This window comes from Serinus canaria, chromosome 3, assembly GCF_022539315.1.
Source record: "Serinus canaria isolate serCan28SL12 chromosome 3, serCan2020, whole genome shotgun sequence".
Taxonomy (NCBI): Eukaryota; Metazoa; Chordata; class Aves; order Passeriformes; family Fringillidae; genus Serinus; species Serinus canaria.
The window spans coordinates 73230923-73252255 of NC_066316.1; the positions used below are offsets into that span (position 1 = coordinate 73230923).

The window sequence follows — 21333 nt, forward strand, 5'->3', positions numbered from 1 at the left end:
TATTCTGGTTTTTGGCCTATTTTTCTTATGAATTGTTCCAAGACATCAAGATAAAATGTTGGTGTTTTGAACAGACCACAGGATTCTCTTCCTTTAGAGTTGATTTGTGAGTTGTAGTTTTTTTAATTTACACTGATTCATTTCAGTGAGTTACTGTTTCCCATTCTGCTTGATAACAGTCAATTTAAGTTATATAACTTGAGTGCAGGTACTTACATCTGCTAGAGACATCTCTGGTAAAGTAAACATTAATTTTTAGATTTCATTTTCTCTCAGTTTCTAAGCTAAAGGAGATTTCTTTATTTTGTTGGGCGTTTTTATTTCCTAAAGAGAGTTTTTATGTCTCTGTGCGTGTTGATCATTCATTGGAAAGGAAAACAGAGTGTGATAGGGGAGGAGGGATATTTCTAAGTTTCTGAGTGTGACATAAGTTATTACCAAAACTGTTTCAGTGATGCTAGTCAGCAAGGCTGGTGATTATTCTGAAGCTGAGATGATTCAACTGATACAGTTAAAAAGGGGTTTTGCCATTCAGGTTTGACTCTGGTATAGAACAAAAATGCTCTCAAAGTATTGCAGCAAGGAAGAGATTGTAAAAGGAGATCTGATTATGTTGAATTTTTTACCCGGTTGCATAGTCCAGAGGAGAGGATATAAGAAAGAAGACAAAATGCTGATTTTTAAAGCAGGGAGAAGGGGAATAAATCTGAAATTGGTTTAGGGTGTGGGGAAACTGGTATGTGGTATAGTTTTCCCATGTACTTTGCAAATATCTCCCATCTTAAAAACCAAATACAGAGAAGAAGGAGGATGCCAGTTCTGTGTTCTGCTCAATGAAAGAGCAGACAGTGAAAGGAAATATATAAACATAGTGTTTACGTATATATCACTGTTTAAATTAGCATGGGTAAAGAAACTTTTGATTTGAAAGCTTCCTGTCACTTTCATATGCTGATCTGCTTTTTCCTTTCCTGTTTAGCATGTTGTCAAATTGAGAAGGCAGTGCAGTTCTATTTAATAGTTAATTGATTTATTTGAGAAGTTTCTTTTGAGTAAAAGGTTTTACTTTCCATGAAGTTAGAATGCATTTTCTTATTCCTTTGCAGTTTTCCCTTAATGTTTCAAGTGCTATATGACCATCTGTGACTTTTTTTCCCCTGTTTTTAATATAGCTCATCCAGTTGATTTTGAGTCACCTTACAGTACCAGACCTGTGTAGACTAGCACAAACTTGTAAGCTACTGTATCAACATTGCTGTGACCCTCTACAGTACATTCATCTCAGTTTACAACCTTACTGGGCAAGGATTAATGACACATCCCTGGAGTACCTACAGTCTCGCTGCACACTCATCCAGTGGCTGAATTTATCTTGGACTGGAAACAGGGGAGCCATCTCTGTTTCTGGATTTAGCAGGTCAGTGTCAAATGTACAGAAATGTTTTGACAAGCTCTGTTTGCAGAGCTGCTGCACGGTAGTTTCACTAAGTATTTGAAACTTTATTAAAAGGCAAGAAATGCATTGGATTTACTGTAAAGGGTGTGATTGTTGTGATGCAGAAAAAAAGGAACAGCTAAAACAGTAGGAGATACTAAATATAGCAGCAGAAGTCCATAGCAGTCTGTAGAGTCTGCATGTTCCAAGCTGCTTGTGACTGAAAGGCTTCTTCCAGGGGGAGCAGTGTTTTGCTTTCTTCTGGGCTTCTGAAACACTCTGCTAGAACTGAGCTATCAAAAATCCATCTTGCAAGGAAAATGTTTGTAGTTGTTCTTTGTACAGATGAGTCATCAGTAGGATGGTATTAGAATGGCTGCAGTAATAAACTGATTGCATGCTCACATGGTATGAGCCAAGTAATCACTGGAGTCCAATGTAAATGCAAATATTTTCATAAAAATGATTTAAAACATTAGCCCTGTTGGAAAACAGGGGGGTTGCATGTGCATATTCCAATGAGCTGAAAATATGACTGTGGGGTAGGTCATTAAAATAGCAAATTTGCAGGGATTCTTCTCTGCATAACAGCCATATTCTCTGCTTTCTTAAGATATCATTTCTTGCTTCTTTGCTCATTTGCATTAGTTAAACAGCTTCTATCAATGCATTTCATTTAAGCAAAAGTTGTTACTTTAACTAAGGGGTAATCAACAATGGCAGGTGAAAGCAGAAATTGACTGATAAGAAACAGAAATGTTAATATATCTGAAAAAGTTGTCTTAACTCTCATTTGTTTTCTAAATAAAAAGTTTAACTCGAGTATGCAGACATTTTCTTTCCTTTTGTGCCTAAGTTCCTTAGCTGAGGAAGTAAAATATTTTGAAGAAATATTTTGTCAAGATGGGAATGTCTCTTCTGTTTTTCCAGACCCTCCAGTACAGTGCAAGAATCCTATGCCTTTTTTGTGCTTATTGGTAGGGGGAAAAAATAGACATTGGCTAGTTGTTGAATTAGGTACGAAAATTTCTCCTAAATTTGGATTTCGTGTTAGATACTTTATGCAGAGGATAAATATGCAGGCTTTAATTGAGAATTCAACTCTGATATAATGAAGTGCCTGCTTTCTGATGCTTAGCTATTAAGTCAGTCTTTTGAAAACTTAACATATGTGAATCTTAGTGGCAACTTTTTTACATTTCCATGATTATACTTTTTTTTTTTCAGTATACTGTACTGTGAAAAATCTTTGTAGTCTTGGAAGAAATTATTGCCAGATTCAAAGACTTGTAAACTTCACAGTTCTGGCATTTCTGACTTCTACTTAGTTGAAAATGACATTATTATTACTAATTTTTTTTCTTCAGTGCTGGATTACTAGTAACATGTATGTGTATGCAGTGTTTTTAAATAATAAATTTTCATTATTTGTCTATTAATAATCTGTGAGTAAATGTTTTCTGTTTCTATTTCTTATAAGGGATTATACTTATTTGTAACAAATGGGAATAAAAATTTGGCATTGTCACAATTCTGAAATTAGCTTTAGGAAAAAGTGTTTCTTGGAGGAGATGGATGCAGTCTGGGAATGGGAGATGCAGTTCAATCGTGAATTTTAGAAGCAAAGTTATAAGCTAAATAATTTGCATGTCTAAACTGTGCTTATCATTTTCGCTTGTAAAACAAAATTTCTCCACTGTAACGAGGTCTGGTTTTAAACTTTCTTCTGTTAAAGAAAGGATTTTGCAGCCCTTTCTTCTGTAAAAGTCTTTTCTAGTAAAATCCCCAACCCAAGTTTTTCTTTTGATGGTCTTCATCAGCAGGTTTGTCAAATTTGCTGGCCTCCAGGAGAGGAAGCTTTGCTGCTCATTTGCTATGAAAGTATCTACTAACAGAGGAGACTCATTAGAACAAGACTTCCTTTTCACCATTTTTCTTTTTGTCCAAAACCAGGACACATATATTTTTGCATTTTTTTTTAGTATTTGGAGTTACAGTTGTCAGTGTTGAATTCAAAACCAGTAGGTTTGGTTTAATTCTTACAGTTGTACAGTTTAAATGATGGTTTCTACAAGTCAGTATATGTTTAAATGCTAGTCTTGCTTAAATCTTATTTTGGAAAATATCTTTCAAAAATGTTTTTATCTGTTGTTTCTTACGACAGTCTTAAAAGTAGTAGCTTTTAAAAATTTGTCATTTTAAAATGTTCATATATGCATGAAATGATTAATAATACTAAGAAATGATTGGAAATATATATTTTCTTCAAAAATGTATTTGAGTGAAAAGAAGTTAAAAGTAATTTTAGGAAATGTGACTGGAGCAAATACTGTATTATCATGAGAAGACAGAATGCTTCAGGCATATGAACATCCTGAGGCAAAGCTGAAGGTATTTTAACTTATTGATAACATCTACTCCTTAGGGCTAAAAATTACTATCATAAATTTTTCATTTCAGCATATAATATAAATTAACTAAACTTTATATTAGATTGAACTAAAAGTGTACCAAAAAGTGAAAGGAGTGTCTGAGCAGTCTCAGGAGCCTGAAATACAAACTGACAGGGAATAAGCAAAGATTTCACAGCGAGCATTACATAAGCAGCTCTGCTTTTTTCTTTTGCTTTAGAGGTCTGGTGCATCTCTTCATGCCAGGGGGAAATATCAGTGTGGGAGGCTAGGACCTATATAGGAAGAGTGAGGGGAGTTTATTGGAGGAGTAGTAAATATTGAGATGCTGAATAAATGCTCTGAGGTTTAAACAGCTCAAGGACAATGACAGTTTAAAAACGGAGTTCTGCATGCAGATTTCCTTGGATCACTGATAATGTCATGAACTTGTTTAAACTCTTTTGCTTTAAATATCTGAGGAATTAGGATTTTTATTTGCATCTGACATTTTACACTGTGAAAATGAATGGATAGTGTCTTGTTTTCAGGTTAGTGATGCAGTATTTGTATGACAAGCACATCCAGGACTATTTCTTTAACAGTTTTATTGTTGTTGATGATTGAAGGCTTTCATTGCCTTTAGTAGAAGTGTGTTCTGACAATATTTATTTGGCGAGGCTTTGCTAGAAGTCAAACTAGCAGGAAGGGTCAGAGAAATTACTGTAATGTGCACCAAACATCATAGAAAATGGAAGTAATGTGTCACTTTACAAGGATTCTCAATTTGACAATCAGATCTGTCTCTTGCTTTAATTTCCAGAGGTTTTTAGTAAAAGTAGGTTGGCTGAGAGTAAGTTACTTTTTTTTTTTCCATGTTTTTCTTGATATAGTTTAGTCTGTGTTGAGAAAATCACAAGATCAGGTACTCGATATTCTACTTACTTATATGCCATGTTTTAGGATTTACTTACCAAAAAGGAAGTGTAATACATGCTAGAGTAGAAAATAAAATTGTACCAATTAGACTAGCTAGAGGAAGGGAAAGTGACTTAATTTTAAAACCAAATTACCTTACAAAGTCTCACTCTTAAGCATGAATACTTGCATGTGCCAAGAGAACCAGGATGTGTGTCCAAATCAATTTGTCTGGCATGTGCTCTCACCATCCTGTGCTGCTCCTATCCTTCATCTCCTAATCTGTGTGCCCTGAGAAACAGCCTGAACAAGTGTTCAAGGGTGTCAGTGACCTGCTAATCTGACTTCCACCAAGACACACAATCTCTTCCAGCCCTTGTGATGCCATTTGGTCTTTTTCCTTCTCCTACACCTCTGTGTACCCAGTTGTTCTCTACTCATACCAACCTTAACACTTTTGTTACAATTACCTGTGCTGAATGCTGTTGCTGTCATGTAACGTGGCAGTCTTGAAAGAAAAAGCATCACTGTGAATTAAAAAATATATGAACAGGTCTTTAAGAAGGATATTAAAATGGAATTCCACAAACCATTTTATTATATGCAAAACTGTAATTTTAAGGCAGAAAGTGCTCTGTGAGCTTGTGCAAGTAATCATATAGATAGAGTTAAGTAAGAAAGAGGGGATCTCAAGATCTTGGAAGTGAAATGAGGAAGAATAAAATCCAGGTGGGTTTTGACATTTTGCTTGTCTGGTGTCAGGCTCTGGAAACAGGAGACCTGAGTAGCTGGAGGGAGCATGCAGTTAGCTTGAAGCAGACATAAGTAGCTGTTTGATGAAATACTGATTCTAGGAGGCTTATACCAAGGAAGGCCTGGCAAATGGGGCAATACTGTATCTGTCAAGTAACAGAGATAACATGCCTAACATGGATGCTAATGTAAGGTAACACTTCAAGGGAAAGTGCTCAAAAAAAAAAGAATTCTGTCCAACCCTGTGTTGTTCACAAATAGAACTTGGTTCCGTTTTCCACCCTCTCTCTTGGATACCAAATTCAAATATATGTCAATGAGTATAAAATCAGTAGTGAAGATTTTAACTGAAAAAAGATTTGGTAAAATCAGCATAATAGAAAACTGTTGTGTTAATTGCAGTAAAGGAATGTAAAACTATGGAGCTAATTGCATTTAGGGAGGATGTGTAGATGAAAGAGAACAGGACTACTACTGATCCCTACTTGTGGAGTTTTCAGTAATTTTGTACTGGGACATACAGATTAGGAGAGGATCATTAAACTACGAGTTAATTATAGGTTCTAGATCCACCAGAAAGCATTGGAGGAAATGTGATGTGTTCAGTACCTGAATAAGCACATGTCTAAAGGTATTTTGAGAATTTTGTTTGGGAGGTCTTACATTCTGACATGAAGAGTACTATTTCTTGTACTTTGGATTTTAATTTTGGATCATGAGATGTGCTTATGATGTACACATGAATTACAAGATTGGGAATTGTTAGTGGGCTAAGTGACCCTGTGATCATGATGGGTTTAACCATGAGCAAATATCATCCTCCCTGCTAATAGATATATTTGATGTTTCAGGAAGACTTCACTAGAACTTACTTCCCAAAAGTTTGAGGGGTTGAAAATAAGCAGCCGTTCTTGAGAAGAGGCAAAAGGTGGTGGAAAGTGGGATTCCTTTTTTTATGACAAACAACAATCCCCTCCCCCCTGGAAAAATAAAAAAACAAAACCAACAAAACAGGGCCCCTCTCCACCCTCCAAAAACCAGAGAGAAACAAAACTGAACAACCAAAAGACCTGAAATGCTGTTTGTCTAGAGGGAGGATAAACTTCAAGGGAAAGGCCCAATGCACTGTCTAGCAAAAGAAATGTGCATGTTCACATTATCCTAGGTTGTTCAGTCATATTTTATAGCAAACATGAAGGGATGAAGAGAAATCACTTCAGAAATGGTGTGTATAAAATATTGATAATAAAAACAAAACTAAAGGGATGGATGACTACAGAACAGAGGAGAGACTGAGAACAGGAACCAGTCAATCCTCAGTGATTAAAGGAGAGGTATGTGAAGAAATGTGAAGAAATTGTGATTTGGGTAGAAGGTGCTTTTTTTGGTGTGTTTGTTTTCAGATTAGCTAAATCAAGCCAGTCACTCAGAGGCTGTTAAGTCTCAGAAGTATGAAGACCATGCCACATTTGTTTTGAAAGTATGAGAACCTTGCCATATGGCTCTGCATGGGGATCCATGTGGAAAGACAGCAGCAAAAACCTCTATCCTGAGCAGTCTGTTTAATTCAACCAAAGATCAGGTGTCCACATAGAGCTGTGCACTTCTGCCCAGTGTTCTCTGCCCTGTGCTGTTTGTTGACTTCCTCAGATTCCTCCTTCTGTTCCTCTCTTTCCTACATGCATATCCACTCATTCTTGTACCCTGCTGCTGCATGTACCTTATCCCCCTTTCATTTCTGTTTCATGTCTCCTAAATAACCTTTTCCAGCAAGGCAGCAAAGCCATGAAGGGCAGTGCTTGTTGCTGTTACTGTGTTTGGTCTCTGCCTGTGTGTTTCAAGTGTAATGAGTTTAAATAAAATGTTATGAGGATAATAATTCCTCCAGCTGGTGAGCTTGGAGTTCTTCATGTCTAGGGGGTTAACTGAGTGTTTCCCTGACCTGGTAATGTTAACTTTTAATAGTCCTAGAAGGAGAAAAGCATTGATCTCTACTAACATTTATAACAGCCAAGCCCTGTTAAATTATATGGCAGTTAAACTAACATCCATTATTGTAATGGAGTCATTCATAAAATATTTATTTGTTAACAAATTAAAAGCTAGATGTATAATAAGTAGTGACTGACAAAGTTTTATGGAAAATACCATCATTCAAACAAACCTGATAATTTGTTGATGAAAGAAGCTGTGTGAATGTATTGTTAAAGCACTCATTAAATAGAGGAATTGGCTAATTGGTAATCAGCAATGTATCCATATATCTCTGCTCTGATTTCCAGGGGATTTCCATCCTGCATTTCTCCATAATAGTGTTGAGCTCTATTGCTAGTCTAAAATAGCACTTAAATGTTTAAATACCTGATGTTAATTGTTGTGAATTGTCATGTCATTTCAGCCTGACAGTCCCACAGGAAAGCTTACCAGTCTCTGTGAATTCACTATATCCAGTATGGAAACTGCTTGGTGTTTTATTAAACTCTGACTTTAAAAGCTAAAATAGAGTCTAAATAGAGACTACAGAGTTAGAAAAAACCAGTGGAGGAGTAGACTTGCAGACCATACATGGCAGAACTCCTGTGGCTCTGGGGCTTATGTGTCCCCTTTTGTGTCTCAGACCCTCTCTTTGTTTCTGTTTGCTTAGGCTCATAGAAATGTTGGATGTTAGGGACCTCTGAAGGTCGTCTACTCCAAGCTCCCACTTGAAGTGCCAGTGTCCCCAACGCTAGATCAGGTCAGTCAAGGTTTCAGGTGACTTGGGAACATCCAGGGATGGAGATGTCACCCTGGCATCTCTCTTTCCCTCTGTATTACATAGGATCTACATAATCACACTAAGGCCATGTAATGTGCAAGGTGAAAGGAATAAAGAAAGGTGACAATGAACAGCAAGTACAACTTGAGTGAGTAATGAAAAAATAAGGAAAGGAGGCAGCTTGAAAACTTGGATCTTGAAAGATGGATTTCAAGTCTTGGGCTTGGGTGTCATTAAGGAATGCCTCCCTGAATGTGTCTTCTAAGACCGGCAGCAATTTCATACTAAGCTTCAGCATGAACAAATGCTTGGGAAGGCTAATAACTCTTTCCTTGTAGCAATAGGAGTTTTTGTGCAAGCAGGAGCCTTGTGTCTGCCTGGCATTTTTAATACATCAGTTAAACCCAAGAAGTAATACTTACTTCGTGGTGGAAGTGTCAGAACCTGAAGCTACTTTGTCTGCCTGAATGTTTTTGTAGGGTAGAACTGGTAAGAGAGCAGATCAGAATATTTATTAAGAGAAACGAATTCATGCTCTTTCACAAATAGAACCATTATTCTAGGAAATAACGTGGGAAACTCATTACAACCTGTAGTTTAAGACACTAGTTTTTTCTGCTGGGGGAACTATCAAAATATTACATAAGCATGGCAATTGTGTGGGCTTTTTAATCTTATTAAATATCAAGCTTACAAGCCTAGTGGTTAATTTATGGTTTGAAGGTTATCTTTGATATGAGAAGGGACTAAGTTTATGTCATTTTGGTTAAAGCTTGGATTAGAGATAAAAGAGCTCGAGATTCCGACACGAGATTTCTGATGAGAAAGCAAAATATAGAGACCATCAAAGTTTCTACATTTTTGGTCTTCTCATATGGTATATTAATTTTTTATAGTTCCAACGAAAGTCAAATATTCCTCAGGAATTTGTGTTCTAGAACAGCTAGCAAGTGTTGATTCTGACTTGTTAATTAAAAGAATGAGATTTTTTTTTTTTCTGAAAGTCTTAAAACAATTTTGAATAGGTCATCCATTTAGAAGTATTTGTTTAACTTCACTTTTATATTTTCAGATTTTTCTGAGGTAAATATGAAATTATTGGTGTAAACTTGCAGGCCAATGTCAAAATTGGCTTTTAGCTGTTTTAAAATATTTCAAACATGATCAGTGTTTTACTTTGCTCCATTATCTCAGAGTTAATAACAAAGCATGTTCTAACTTCCTAAACCAAAACAGAATTATCAAGACTGTTGCCTTTACTTTGTTGAAAGGAATTGCTTCCTGGTGTACATGGTTAAGGTTTTGACTGTATTCAGACTCTCACCTGAAAGTATGTTAATTTTTCACTTAAAACATGGGCTTCTTTTACAGGTTCCTGAAAGTCTGTGGCTCTGAACTAGTACGTCTTGAGTTGTCTTGTGGCCATTTCCTCAATGAAACATGCTTGGAGGTCATCACTGAAATGTGTCCAAATCTTCAGGAATTAAATCTCTCATCATGTGATAAAATACCACCCCAGGCTTTCAACCACATAGCCAAAGTGGGCAGCCTGAAGCGTCTCATTCTCTACAGAACGAAAGTGGAGGTAGGAACAGCTATTTTCAACCTTTGCAATAAATATTTCCAATCCTGATAAAGCTGGTTTGGGGTTTGGTTTTTTCCCAATAATGAAGAAGTAAATTAGTATTTTGAGTGTCAATTCAGAGCTAAACTTGGAAAATCCAAAGGTAGTTTTAAAAACTTTAGCATGGTCTTTTATTTTCAGAATAGCTTTTGGCCTGCATGTTTTAACTTTCATGGTAGGTTGGTGACTTTCCACTACCTGTTTTAAGCAATGTGGTAAAATTACAAGTTTAAAGCTTTTCTTGTATTTTGAAGTGTACTCTAGACAAACTGTATTGGCAAATATAATTGTAAAATTATCGTGTTTAGTAACTTCCTTTAATTCTCAACATTCTCTGCTTTCAAATGATTTGCTAATTTCTAGATTCCTACAGTCTTTGTTTATTAGCAGTAATTGAGACAGAACACAAGTCTTTTATAAAACTTCTCATTTAGTCTAAAAATAACTCCTTTATACAGTTACTTGACTACCCAAATCGGAGTTGTTACTGCTTGCTGCAACACTTTTCCTCTCTAAGATAAAATGGGTTTGTGTGCTACAAGTAGCTGAGAAGTGTGTGGTAGTTTGGTACATTTTACAAATATTGTATCCTTGTAAACTTAGCAGTTTGTATCAGAAAAGTTCCATTCCCTCTCAGAAGCTACATTACTTAGGTGTTACAACCTTGCTGCCATAGTTTACCTGGCCGTAAAAGGTAAATGGTCCTACTTTTGTGTTGCAAAAGCTGTGCCAGAATGGGGGCACACCCATGTCTCTGCAGGCTTTTTTCCTAGTTTTGAATTCTAGATTAAACATTTTAAGAAGGGTTTCGTTGTGTGTGTTAGTTGTGTTTGTGCTTTTGGTGCAAAGAAGTCAGGCTGTGACTCTGGATTGTGTGGGGTGTTAATCTGTAGTGAGATGAAGGGAATGAAGATGGAACAGTAGCTTCTGTCAACTAGATGTGCAAGGGATATCTGAAGTTAAGACTACAGTATTGCATTCATAAGCAGTTCCCAGCTGACACGTGTTAGAGTTAGTTGGGTCTTGTTGTCCCTTATTTGGTGAATCCTAAGTTTGTTTGTGCCCAAGTTCCAGCCAGGTGTCTGTAATGGTGAGTGGGTAACTCAAGGTAGTTACATTAAAGGGTGATCTGCCTGGTGTGAGTGGTGCTTACTCTGGGCTGTGCAGTCACCATGAAGCCAGTGCTCCTCAGTAACTTGTTACTTTGTGGAGGCTGCTCTCTGTATTGAAACAATTATTATTTTCTTCAAACCACAAAGAAAATTGGTGACCCTGCATTAATACATCTGTATTGGTGCCTTGGGTGTATCTGTTCTGTTTCTACAATACTAGTCTTTTTGTTAATCTTTGATAAATCACTTTACTTAATTTTGACTATTGGCTCTAATTCACAAAGCTTTTTCAGATCCAGGAAAGATCACTGTAACAGAGGTAGTGATTGTATAATTTTTTTTTATTTTTTACTGTTGATTGATCAGAATCTTCTTGATTCTACTCAGGTAACTTCTGAAGTTTGAGACTTCATGGTTGTAATAGTGCCGCAGATGAAATACACTCTGAGGTGATTGATAACTCATTCCTCTGCTATTGCTTTACTGAGCAGAGCTTGAAATTAGATTGAATGTAGGTAAATATTTCTTGACTTTGAAGCCCTTACATTGTGAAGATTCACTTCTCCCTTTTGTGTGTATGGACATGCCTCTACTTGTAGCTGCCAAGAACATTCATTCATAATCAAGTTTATATAAGAGTCTGCTTCCATTTTATATGTTTGTATGAACAAAAGGCACTGTTCCTAATAAACAGTGGAAGAGAAATTACTGGAAATTTAAATAGGTAAATTTTAAATTTGAGACAATGCTTGGGTGTTACTTTTTAATATGAAGCCACTTAATACATTGCGCATCACAGGTCAAAAAAATAAAAAGGAAAGAAAGAAGATGTGGCATAGGATTTGAATTAGAGCATTTGAACTACAAAAGTCACAGATTTGTAGAAGTAACATTATCTTTGTCAACATGAGCTTCTCTTAGTGCAAATCTTTGGTTATCTGTACAAAATAGGCTGCCATTCCTTCTGTACTTTTCCTCTGGTACAGAAATGCTTGTTAGTAAGTGGTGGCTATGTGCAAAAAAGGATAGATTGATCAAGCATGCTGTCAAGTGATTGAGACTTCTCTAAAACTTGTCAAAGAGCTGTTGGTATTCTTGATTTTTGTGAAATTTCTACTTCTGTCTTCACTGTTGGAGCTTCTGAGGAGCAAACAGAGGAACAATGCTAATGATTAACCAAGAACTTGGCATTGTATTGTTGCCAACTGGATCTGCTCACTGAAAAGAATCTGAGGCTGTGAATCCACTAAGAAAAAAATGCGAACTGAAAACAAGTACGTGTTTATTAAGAGAAAATAAGAAGGTGAGAAGAACAGAGCTGGTATGGTGTTCTGTTAAAGGTCTGTCTGAAAATCCAAGAAGAAGAAACCAAAAGAAAAATCTGTTCATTTCATTTAGGCAGTATTTCTAAATAATTCAGGGGCTTGCTTTTTTTCCTGAACCCAGCAATGAGCAAAATAAACTACAAAATTTTCATGTGTTAGAGCACATCTGGGTAAATAGTAAAGTTTTTACTTTTGGTTGGGGATTTGGATGTGTGATTAAATAACATAGGAAGAGATGAAGATTCTCCATCCAATTTGTCAGTATGTAATAATGCTGTTTTTGGTTTTGCATTAGTATGCATAATAAAAACTACAGAATTAACATTTTAATAAAATAAATGGTATTTCTCCCACACACACTCCCAAGTACCTGCCCAGATACAGTATTTTCTTGCAGTCTGAGTCCTGCTGTAGCTTTTTCCTTTACTTGTTTGACTTTTAATACTAAAAAAGAGGAAAAAAGTTCTTTCAACATCTAAATTTAAAGTATTTGTTGTGCTTTTTCCATGTATGTGATTACTGCTACACGTAATAGATAAATTTCAAGGAAACGTTCTGCTGAAAAATTGAGTACTATTAATGATTTATTTTTAGGTGCGTAGATTTTTGAGGACAATGGAAACTTAAGAAAATTAATAACATTATGTTGTCTGAGCAGTTGTAATTACAGTTTCGTCTTACTTCAGCTGTTTTCTTTGAATAGGTTTTGTATTTAAAATTTTTGCCATTGTTTCTGTAATCAAAGCTGGAATTTTTAAGTGTATATTTTTAGTGAAATGGGCAAGGCTGGTGTTTTGCTATTTAGTGTACTGCTACTTTGGAGGATTGCTGTACCCTCTGGAGAATGTTGTAGTCTTTGGTCTTAACCCTGCTAATTCTTAAGACCATGTGTAATCTTATTTCCTTGACATATTGAGTGTGAGGTTGTATGTATAGAATTGTTTTCTAACCTCTGAATTGAAACTTCCAATACCTTTGAATGATATCAAACTTTCTGTTAAAAGAAAGAAAGTCCAGTGACTTTCAGTAACTTTTCAATTACTAAAAATAGTATCCTGCATGGCTATCCTCCTCCCCACCAAATGTGGCTCATTTTTCCAGGGCTTCAAGTTCATTAATAAAGGTTGTTAAAGGTTGTTTGATTATGTATATGCTTGAATAATTTGTATCTTGCTTTGAGAAACTGATCTCAATTTTTTATAAATGCAGTTTCTTTGTACTCAACACCACTGTAATACTTGTAGGATTTTTGTGCTGGTGGAATTAGTATTTACTGATACTAACTCCTTAATGTTTATTTGTTGAGAGTGTATTCAGAGCATAACTTAAGCACTTGTTGGCCTTGATACTTTTGAAGAATATAATGAACAATGTGTTATTGCATACAGTAATTGGCAATGCACATCTTTATCCTTGAGCATGAATATTATCTTAATTTAATGCTTATTGTGAACTATTTAGTCCATATAAATAATGCAGCCAAAAATGTATTTTAAAGAAACCAAAGCCACAATTACAGTAGGAGAACTGGTCAGTCTTCTTACTGATGGCTGTAAATTTTAATGTAAGATTATATATTTCATATTGCATGATATTCTGAAATCTTTCTAATGTGTAAAGAAAAAAAATTAAAGTTTGTATTGCAATTATATTTGAGATACAAAATGAAATAAATTCAAATCTAATTGCAGTGGACAAAGGACTTTGTTTTTCACACATTTTAAAGCAAATGTCGTATTTATGGATTTTTATCTCTGATAATTTTGACCAAAAAGCAAATTTGGAACTTGGGCAGCTGCAAGAGAGGACACTGGAAATCTTGGATACCAAAAAGAAGCAGAAGAATCATAGCAGTAAATGTAATAGCTCTTATTTTCTTATACTGTGAGCAATATAAGAGTTAATGCTGCCATAAAAATGTCCTACATTGTTTTCAGAAATACCTATTATGGGTCCCATCATATTTTGAGAGCTATTGTTTAAAGGGTTTTCAGTTTGGGCAAAGTTCCATTGGCTTGGATATGAATCTTTAGGATGAAGAGTTGCAAGCAAATAGTGGGGGAAAAAAAGGTGAAAGGCTCTAGCTGGAATGTGGATTCTTGGAATCAAGTTGAGTCAGTGACAGTCATGTGACACCGGGCCTTGATGGTGCTTTTTGATTTCATGTCAGGCTCACAGCATGGAATTTTGTTGTTTGAGCCTGTAATGTGAAGTGAGGGGGAAGAATGAAGGTGTAAAACAGATTTGCAGACATAAGGGAGGACATAATTTGACCAAATAAAGCAAAATCAAAATACAGTAATTTAATTAACTGCAGAGACTATTACTTTCATTGAATTAATTCAGTAATTGCTGTGTTGCTGTGTCCCAGTCCCTGCTGTGCCCCTGGCACTGCCAAGTAGCTGTAGAGAACAAAAAGGTACCCCTGTATATTCTGAATCCCAGCTTGCCAATGATACTGGCTCTGTTTCTGAAGAGGCAAGTTGTTCTGACTTTTGAAAGGCTACACCTGCACTCATTAATAAGACTCATTCCACCTCATTCTTCTCTTACCTCACACTTACAAGTGTCCATATTGCATTCAGTGTTTTTAAATGTGTATAAAATTTTGGAGACAGAAGTTTTATCGCTGTCTCAAAAATGATATCTCAGAAATGGTCCTATAATCCATGTGCATTAGGGAGATATGGACAGCAGATTTTTAACGAATGCATTTCAGTTGTCTCCCTTTTCATCATGTTTCTTTCCATGTTGTATCTTCCAAGGTGATGGCTGATGGGTACTTGGGGGACAGTAGAATTCCTGTTCTAATGCCAGCTCCAAAATTATTTGCTGCCATGTTTATTTGGAATCTATAAAAGAAAACTGTCTGCATTAATGTCAGAGGACATTACTCATTACCCTTGTGATCGTGGTACTTAAGGAGAGGGTGGGGGCCTCATCCTGGGTAGGGACTGGGTCCTATATCTCTTGCCAGCATTTTTCAGTTGGTTTGGAGATGCCAGCTGAGTTGGGACCAGGTGGTCTGAGCTAAACAGTTTCCAGAAGTTCATTGCCACACTTAGCTCTTCTGTGATTCTTGTAGTGCTGATGACAATAATTGGAAACTTAACCTGGGAGTTTTGTGTTCCTGATCTCTGACTGTGGCCAGTTGCAAGGTGCACGGTTTCTGTATGCTACACTTCTTCTATCAATAAAATTTGTGTAGTAGCAACTTACTCATTTTGTAGCTGTGGTATGAGGAGAGATACAAAGAAGACTGAGGAACTCTGGCATGTGATACTGTATAGGATACTCTACATAAAGGTCTGTGTAAGGACTTGAAATAATGTACATAACATAACACTTACGCTTTTCTAAGTTGCAGGAAGTTCAGTTTGTTACAAAGCTCAACCTTTTTTCATCTGGAAAATTTGAGGAAGGGATTGCTTAAGGTTGTTTAAGAAGTATTATCATTTCTGGGCAGAAAGTGATTGGATACTTGCAGGAGATATCTCTCTCTCTCTGGGACATCGTGGACATCATCTTGTTCTTCCAAAAGGCCATAAAAACAACATGGTAAAGGGTGAGGTGACCTCTTCTATTTGTTTCTTTATGAAATAGCTCGGGGAACTGGAGGACTTAAGCATTAAACAAATTTGGCCACCATTTAGCTCTAATGTAACATTTGATTCCCTGACATTTCCTGTTAACATTTTATTTAGCTGAAAATTATATATAGTGAAAAATAGACCGATAGAAGGTGAGCAACTTGAATAGCTCTGTAGACCTCTAGATCCAAGAAATAGTGTATTATATATTTGGTATGTTATTGAATGTTTGTGTGCTATCCCCAGATGTGGGCTTTTTCTGTAAAAAATAAGCTACTGAGAATAGGTATTTATCCTCAGAACTCAAAACCTTAGAAGCAGTCTGAAAATGAGTGCTTTCTGGGCAACCAGCAGGTTTGAAAACTTTTTCAGAAAACTAAGGCTAGTACTTTATAGGTATCTAGAATTAATCTTGTGTTTTTTTCATCTGTTAAACCACTGACTGTCACGTGTTTATTAGCATGCATTTCATCTCTATAAACATCTCACACTACCTCGTATCTTTAGCATAATTGTTTTGAAATATCATAAATCAAGAAGTCTGGAACTGAAATTGTCTTGATGCTTTGAAATACTGTGGGTGTGGGGGGAAAATCATCCTGGAATCATATTGTGCAATTTCTTTGTTGGAGCAGATTTAGATGAAAGTTGTGTTTTACAATTATCCTACATTTGGTTTTCTGCATTATTAATGTATTACATTCTCCTTTCTGTTAGAAAAACAATTGCTTTTAGAGACTTCTGCAGCATGATTGTAGGTTTTTAGATGCAGAGGTATGACACCTGGAAATTCCTGAAGTAGTCCTTATTTTTACTTACAGGCAGTATTGGTTTGCCCTGTTGTACCTTCCAAAAGGCATGGTTCAACAGAAGTTTAGAGAATTCTGGCTTTGCATCCAATGATTTTTTTAATCATTGTGGTAGAATAGCAGATGCCAAGTAATTTCTGACTTAGTTCTTTCACAGACTGTGCCAAGAAAATCCCCTCACCCATACAGTTGATTTTTGGCTTTCCTATAGTGCTGTATAATGCCAAAGGGAGGGGAAAAAAGTATTGTGAGTTTTTGTAGATTTTTAATTACTTTTGACAGTCTTAACAAGATTGTATTTTACATTTGTATGGGGGGTGTTTATCATTACAAATATTTATAGCAATAGTGACACATCGAAATAGAATTGGTTTCTTTTGAGGACTTCCTTGTTTGGTTGGTTGGGGTTTTTAATACAGGTAGTTCTAGTATGCCAAAACTTTTATTGGGGTGGTACCTATGAAATGCTATATCACTGGCTTCAGGTAGACTGATACATGAACTATTTGAAAATACATTTTTATTTAACAACAGAAAGTAGCACTCATGGTGTCTGTGCTGAAGTTAGAGATGTTTTGGGCTAATCTGTTCCTACAGTTGTGTGTTTCTCTGGGTGAGTCAGCCAATTCCTTTTGGGAACAAAAGGTTAGCTTCTGCCCAGATCATGAACAGAGGAGCCTTTCTGTGTAGTTCTAGGAATATTTTGATTTTTCTACTAAAGAATCAGCATCTGAGAATTATGGATGTGATTCGTAGCCTTGAGAGAGACAAAGATTTCATTGGCTTGGCCTTCACAGTTCTCCAGGTTGCTTTTTTTTCTTTCAGTATCTCAGGTTCCAAAAACTTTAAGGAATTCATTCAAAAGTCATTGACTTTGATAGCTTTTAGGAAGACACAGTACTTAGAGCACCCTGCAGAATTACCTCCTCTTAATCACGTTTACCCCTCCTCATTGAGGCAGGGTTGTCGGGATGGCTATTGAAGGAAATATTTTCTACTAGTAACTTGGATTTTTAATGTTAAAAATACAAAATTAACTCCTACATAATTCATTTTTTTATTCAACAAAAAGGTTAACTGGAGAATTAGTAACTCTGATTTAAAGCATAGCAAGCAAGGGAAGGGAGGAAGCAGTCTTTAATTATCTTGAAATAATTTTTAGATTCCTTTGTCTTAGCATTAGCTTCACTGAAAAATTTGAAGAAACAATTGCAGAAGAATAAAAGTATTTTAAAAGACTTAGGCTCTTGTTTTATTGAGGGACTGGAAGAATTCCCAATTTATGTCAGACACGGTTCTTCTGAGAAGGGGAAGAAACAACCTGTTGTTTGTCTCCAGTAAAACAGTTACAAATTTTTAAGTATTTTATAAGATTTATCTATAGAAAGTTAAGTAAAAGCTGCAGACTATTTCTTCCCTAACCCAAAGCAAAACTTTGTTTTTCTTAAGCTCTACCTTTAATCTTTCAGAGTCACACTGTGGTGCACTTATTTTCATGCCTTGCATGGTAGTGCTGTTGTTATATAGTAGTCATATTATAGTGCATCATTTGTATTTTTTTAACACTTTTTATATTTTTTAATCTCTGACTACTTGGCAATGAAACTGCAATGAGTAAATAGTTAAATGTTCTAAGTGCATCTTTCACAGGTGAGTCACATCTGCCACAGACACAGAAGGGTTTTCTGTTTGAACAGACATTGAGCTCAGGCTATCTGTTGGATGCTTTCTTGATCATACTAACATCAGAAATGATTTGTGCTTTCTGCTGGATCATGAATGTTAAAAAATCCTGGAAAAAGCCAAGCAAGATTCAGTCTTGCCAAGTGTATTGCTCTGGCACCAGTGTTTGGTTTTTGTGCTGGTGGGTTGTCTTTTCAAACCAACAGTACTTTTACAACATTGAAGTCAAAACTTGTGTGATGGCCAAGGGCTTTACAAAGACAGGTAGGATACAATTTAGTCCAATACCACCTGTTTATTTGAAAGTATACACAGCACATAACTGCCTCCCAGTATTATTGTGTGTATCCAGGTGTGTATTACAGGGTGGAGGACTTTGATGTTTGGACAGAGCTGTCACCTGTCTTGTGTGGAGTAAAATAGGATTTCAAATGGTAATCTCATCTCTTGTTCAAGCCAGGATCAGCTGTGTTGATGTCCTTTCTGAGAGACATTTATTGTACCGGGATATAAAGATTTCAGAGAATCTTCAGGCCATCTTCCCTTTTTCTGAGGTTTATGACTAACTATTATGCCTTAAAATATTTCTGAAATCTGCTCTGTAAGGTTGTGTTTAGCAGCACTGTCATATCCTTCTGATTGGTTTGACATCACGGTCTTCTCTCTAAAAACTACTTCTTCACTCTGTTTTCCTCATCTAAAAAACTCTTTACTGGGAATGGAGCATAGGGATAGACTATTTTATTCACCCACTTTGAACTTTTCCTGTTGTCTATGGCATCTTATAAAAATTTATTATTTTGGTAGCTTTTGTTTTGCTTGGATGATAAAAGAAATTTAGACCACTGATGCCATGATTCCATTAAGCAAAAGTAAATCTTATCTAAAGTTTGTTTCTAGGGTGGTTTTTTGTGGGTTTTTATAATCATCCACTCTTCACTCAATCCCTTTAAAAGGGAGCAGATACAAAGCTAAACGTGCCTTTGTTTCAGGGGAAACTCAAGAAATCTCCAAACTATAAATGTCTTGGCTGCTAGGCTAAAGAATGTTGTTAGATGGATAGTCTTTGATTTGAATGTCTCTGCTTGGCCAAGAAAGTGAAGTTAGACTCCAGGCTAAAGCTCCTCTTGTGAAGCACTCTAACATTGGAAAGTTGGCCTGTTACAGCTCCAGGATGGGGTGACTGCCTTGCTGTTCTCCTTCACTGAAGTAGGAGTGTTGTCGCTCATGTTGCTCTACTGACAGATGGCTTGACACAGACAGGTTATTACAATGATCATCCTCCTATATGGAGTGCATATGGATTCTGTGAGCTGCCATTCTCTCCTGCTATTTTCATGTCTTTTGCCACCTGGATTCTCAACTGACTGAGACACAGCTAGGCATGAACAAAGGGGTTTTTTTTCTTGCATGACATATGCAAAGCCCACCTCAGTTACAGAAGAACAGACACTGCGTCTGAAGGAAATCTGGTTAGCTGTGTGTGGGCATGTGTGAGCCCTAGAAGAGGAATTAATATAGCCAGTGAAATGAATGTTGAGTATGTGGTTGTTTACTCTTGGGCTTGACTTGGCATGATTTGAGATGGTATGACATGGTGTTCTACCAAGCTCCCTTATATTACTCAGATTTTTAAAGTTGTTTCTGTTTTCTAAATAATGGTTTAAAGTAATAGATTTTGAAAAGACCTTTGAAAATGTAGCCTCAGTGCATGGCAGTACAGGAAGGACTGTCTTAAAAAAGAGAGGAACTAAAAAGGTACTCTGAGAGATCTGTGACATTCCTGTTGGAGTTAACACATGGAGCTCAATTATCTATCAAGATAACTATGAATACTAGTCCTCCTCTCAATTTCACCCCTCTCAGAAGAGGCATGGAATTGATCTCACATCCTACTAGCTGTTCAGAGTGACTGTTCACTTTTGTACTGTATTTGTCAATTAAGGAAAGAGATTGCTCTTTCCCATCCTTTCAGGCCAGTGTTTAAATTCCAATCTGGAAACCATTACTGAAAGACTTGGTAGAATGCAGCAATATGTTCAGCTTTCCTGTGGAGACATCTGAATACCTCTAGAAACCTTGTTTGGAGGTCTGTGTGCTGTTAGACTGATTTGTTATACTCCAGTATTTAAGGTTTGCAGACAGGGGTTTGGAGATTTTGCTTTTAATTTGTGCATCTGTGTAGGTTCTGAAGCTCATAGCTTTCATTGACTTGAATAGCAAAGACTATGTCTCATTCTCTTTGAGTTATTTGTTTACTACTCTTTCATGATCCAAATGAACCATTTGCTTATTAACTGCTCAATTTAAAATTTATTGGATATTTACCAACCTTAAAATAGTATTAATAACCTCTTGAATAATGACTTCTTAATGCTTGTGTTTCATTCCCTAGCTACCTTTTCCTTTAAAAAGTAAATGAAAGTCAAGCAAGCAAGGGACAGTGACTTTGTGGACTTCTACCAAGATATATGTGAGGAAAGCTTACTCTTAGCATCTACTTTTAGGCTGCCTTTGGGAAATCAAATCTTAGAAGGCCAATCTGGAATCAAGAGTCAGCACGTCAAGTGTTGGGTATTTATAATTGCTCCTTGGAGACACCTAAATTAAATGTCTGAAATGGTCTCTGTGAATGCCCCATGCTATGTCCCTGTTCTGTGTCTGCCAGTCTTTCCAGGAATCAGATATTTCTTCTTGGTGATATGGCAAAGGATCATATTTCTGCCAAGTTCCACTGGAATGTAACAGAGGAAACTAACTAAAGCATTTAACTATGAACTTTCTGAAAACAAGTAAATTTATATTTAAAGAAACTATAAATTATACTACCCCAGCATACAAACATTGTTGACTAGTGTTCTTGTATTTACACTTAGTAGCAGTAGATTACTTTGTCACTTGTATATTGCTTGGTTTTTTTCCTATTAGAAACTTGTATA

The 21333-nt window shown here is 36.2% G+C and overlaps 1 protein-coding gene across 1 annotated transcript in view; it reads left to right on the top strand.

Annotated features, from left to right (window-relative positions):
- Window positions 1–21333, top strand: part of FBXL4 (F-box and leucine rich repeat protein 4) — a 58996-nt gene that overhangs the window by 22280 nt on the left and 15383 nt on the right. The window contains exons 5-6 of the mRNA XM_030235666.2: window positions 1173–1417; window positions 9623–9836. Coding sequence (XP_030091526.1) covers window positions 1173–1417; window positions 9623–9836 — 459 coding nt within the window. The remainder of the gene's footprint in view (window positions 1–1172; window positions 1418–9622; window positions 9837–21333) is intronic.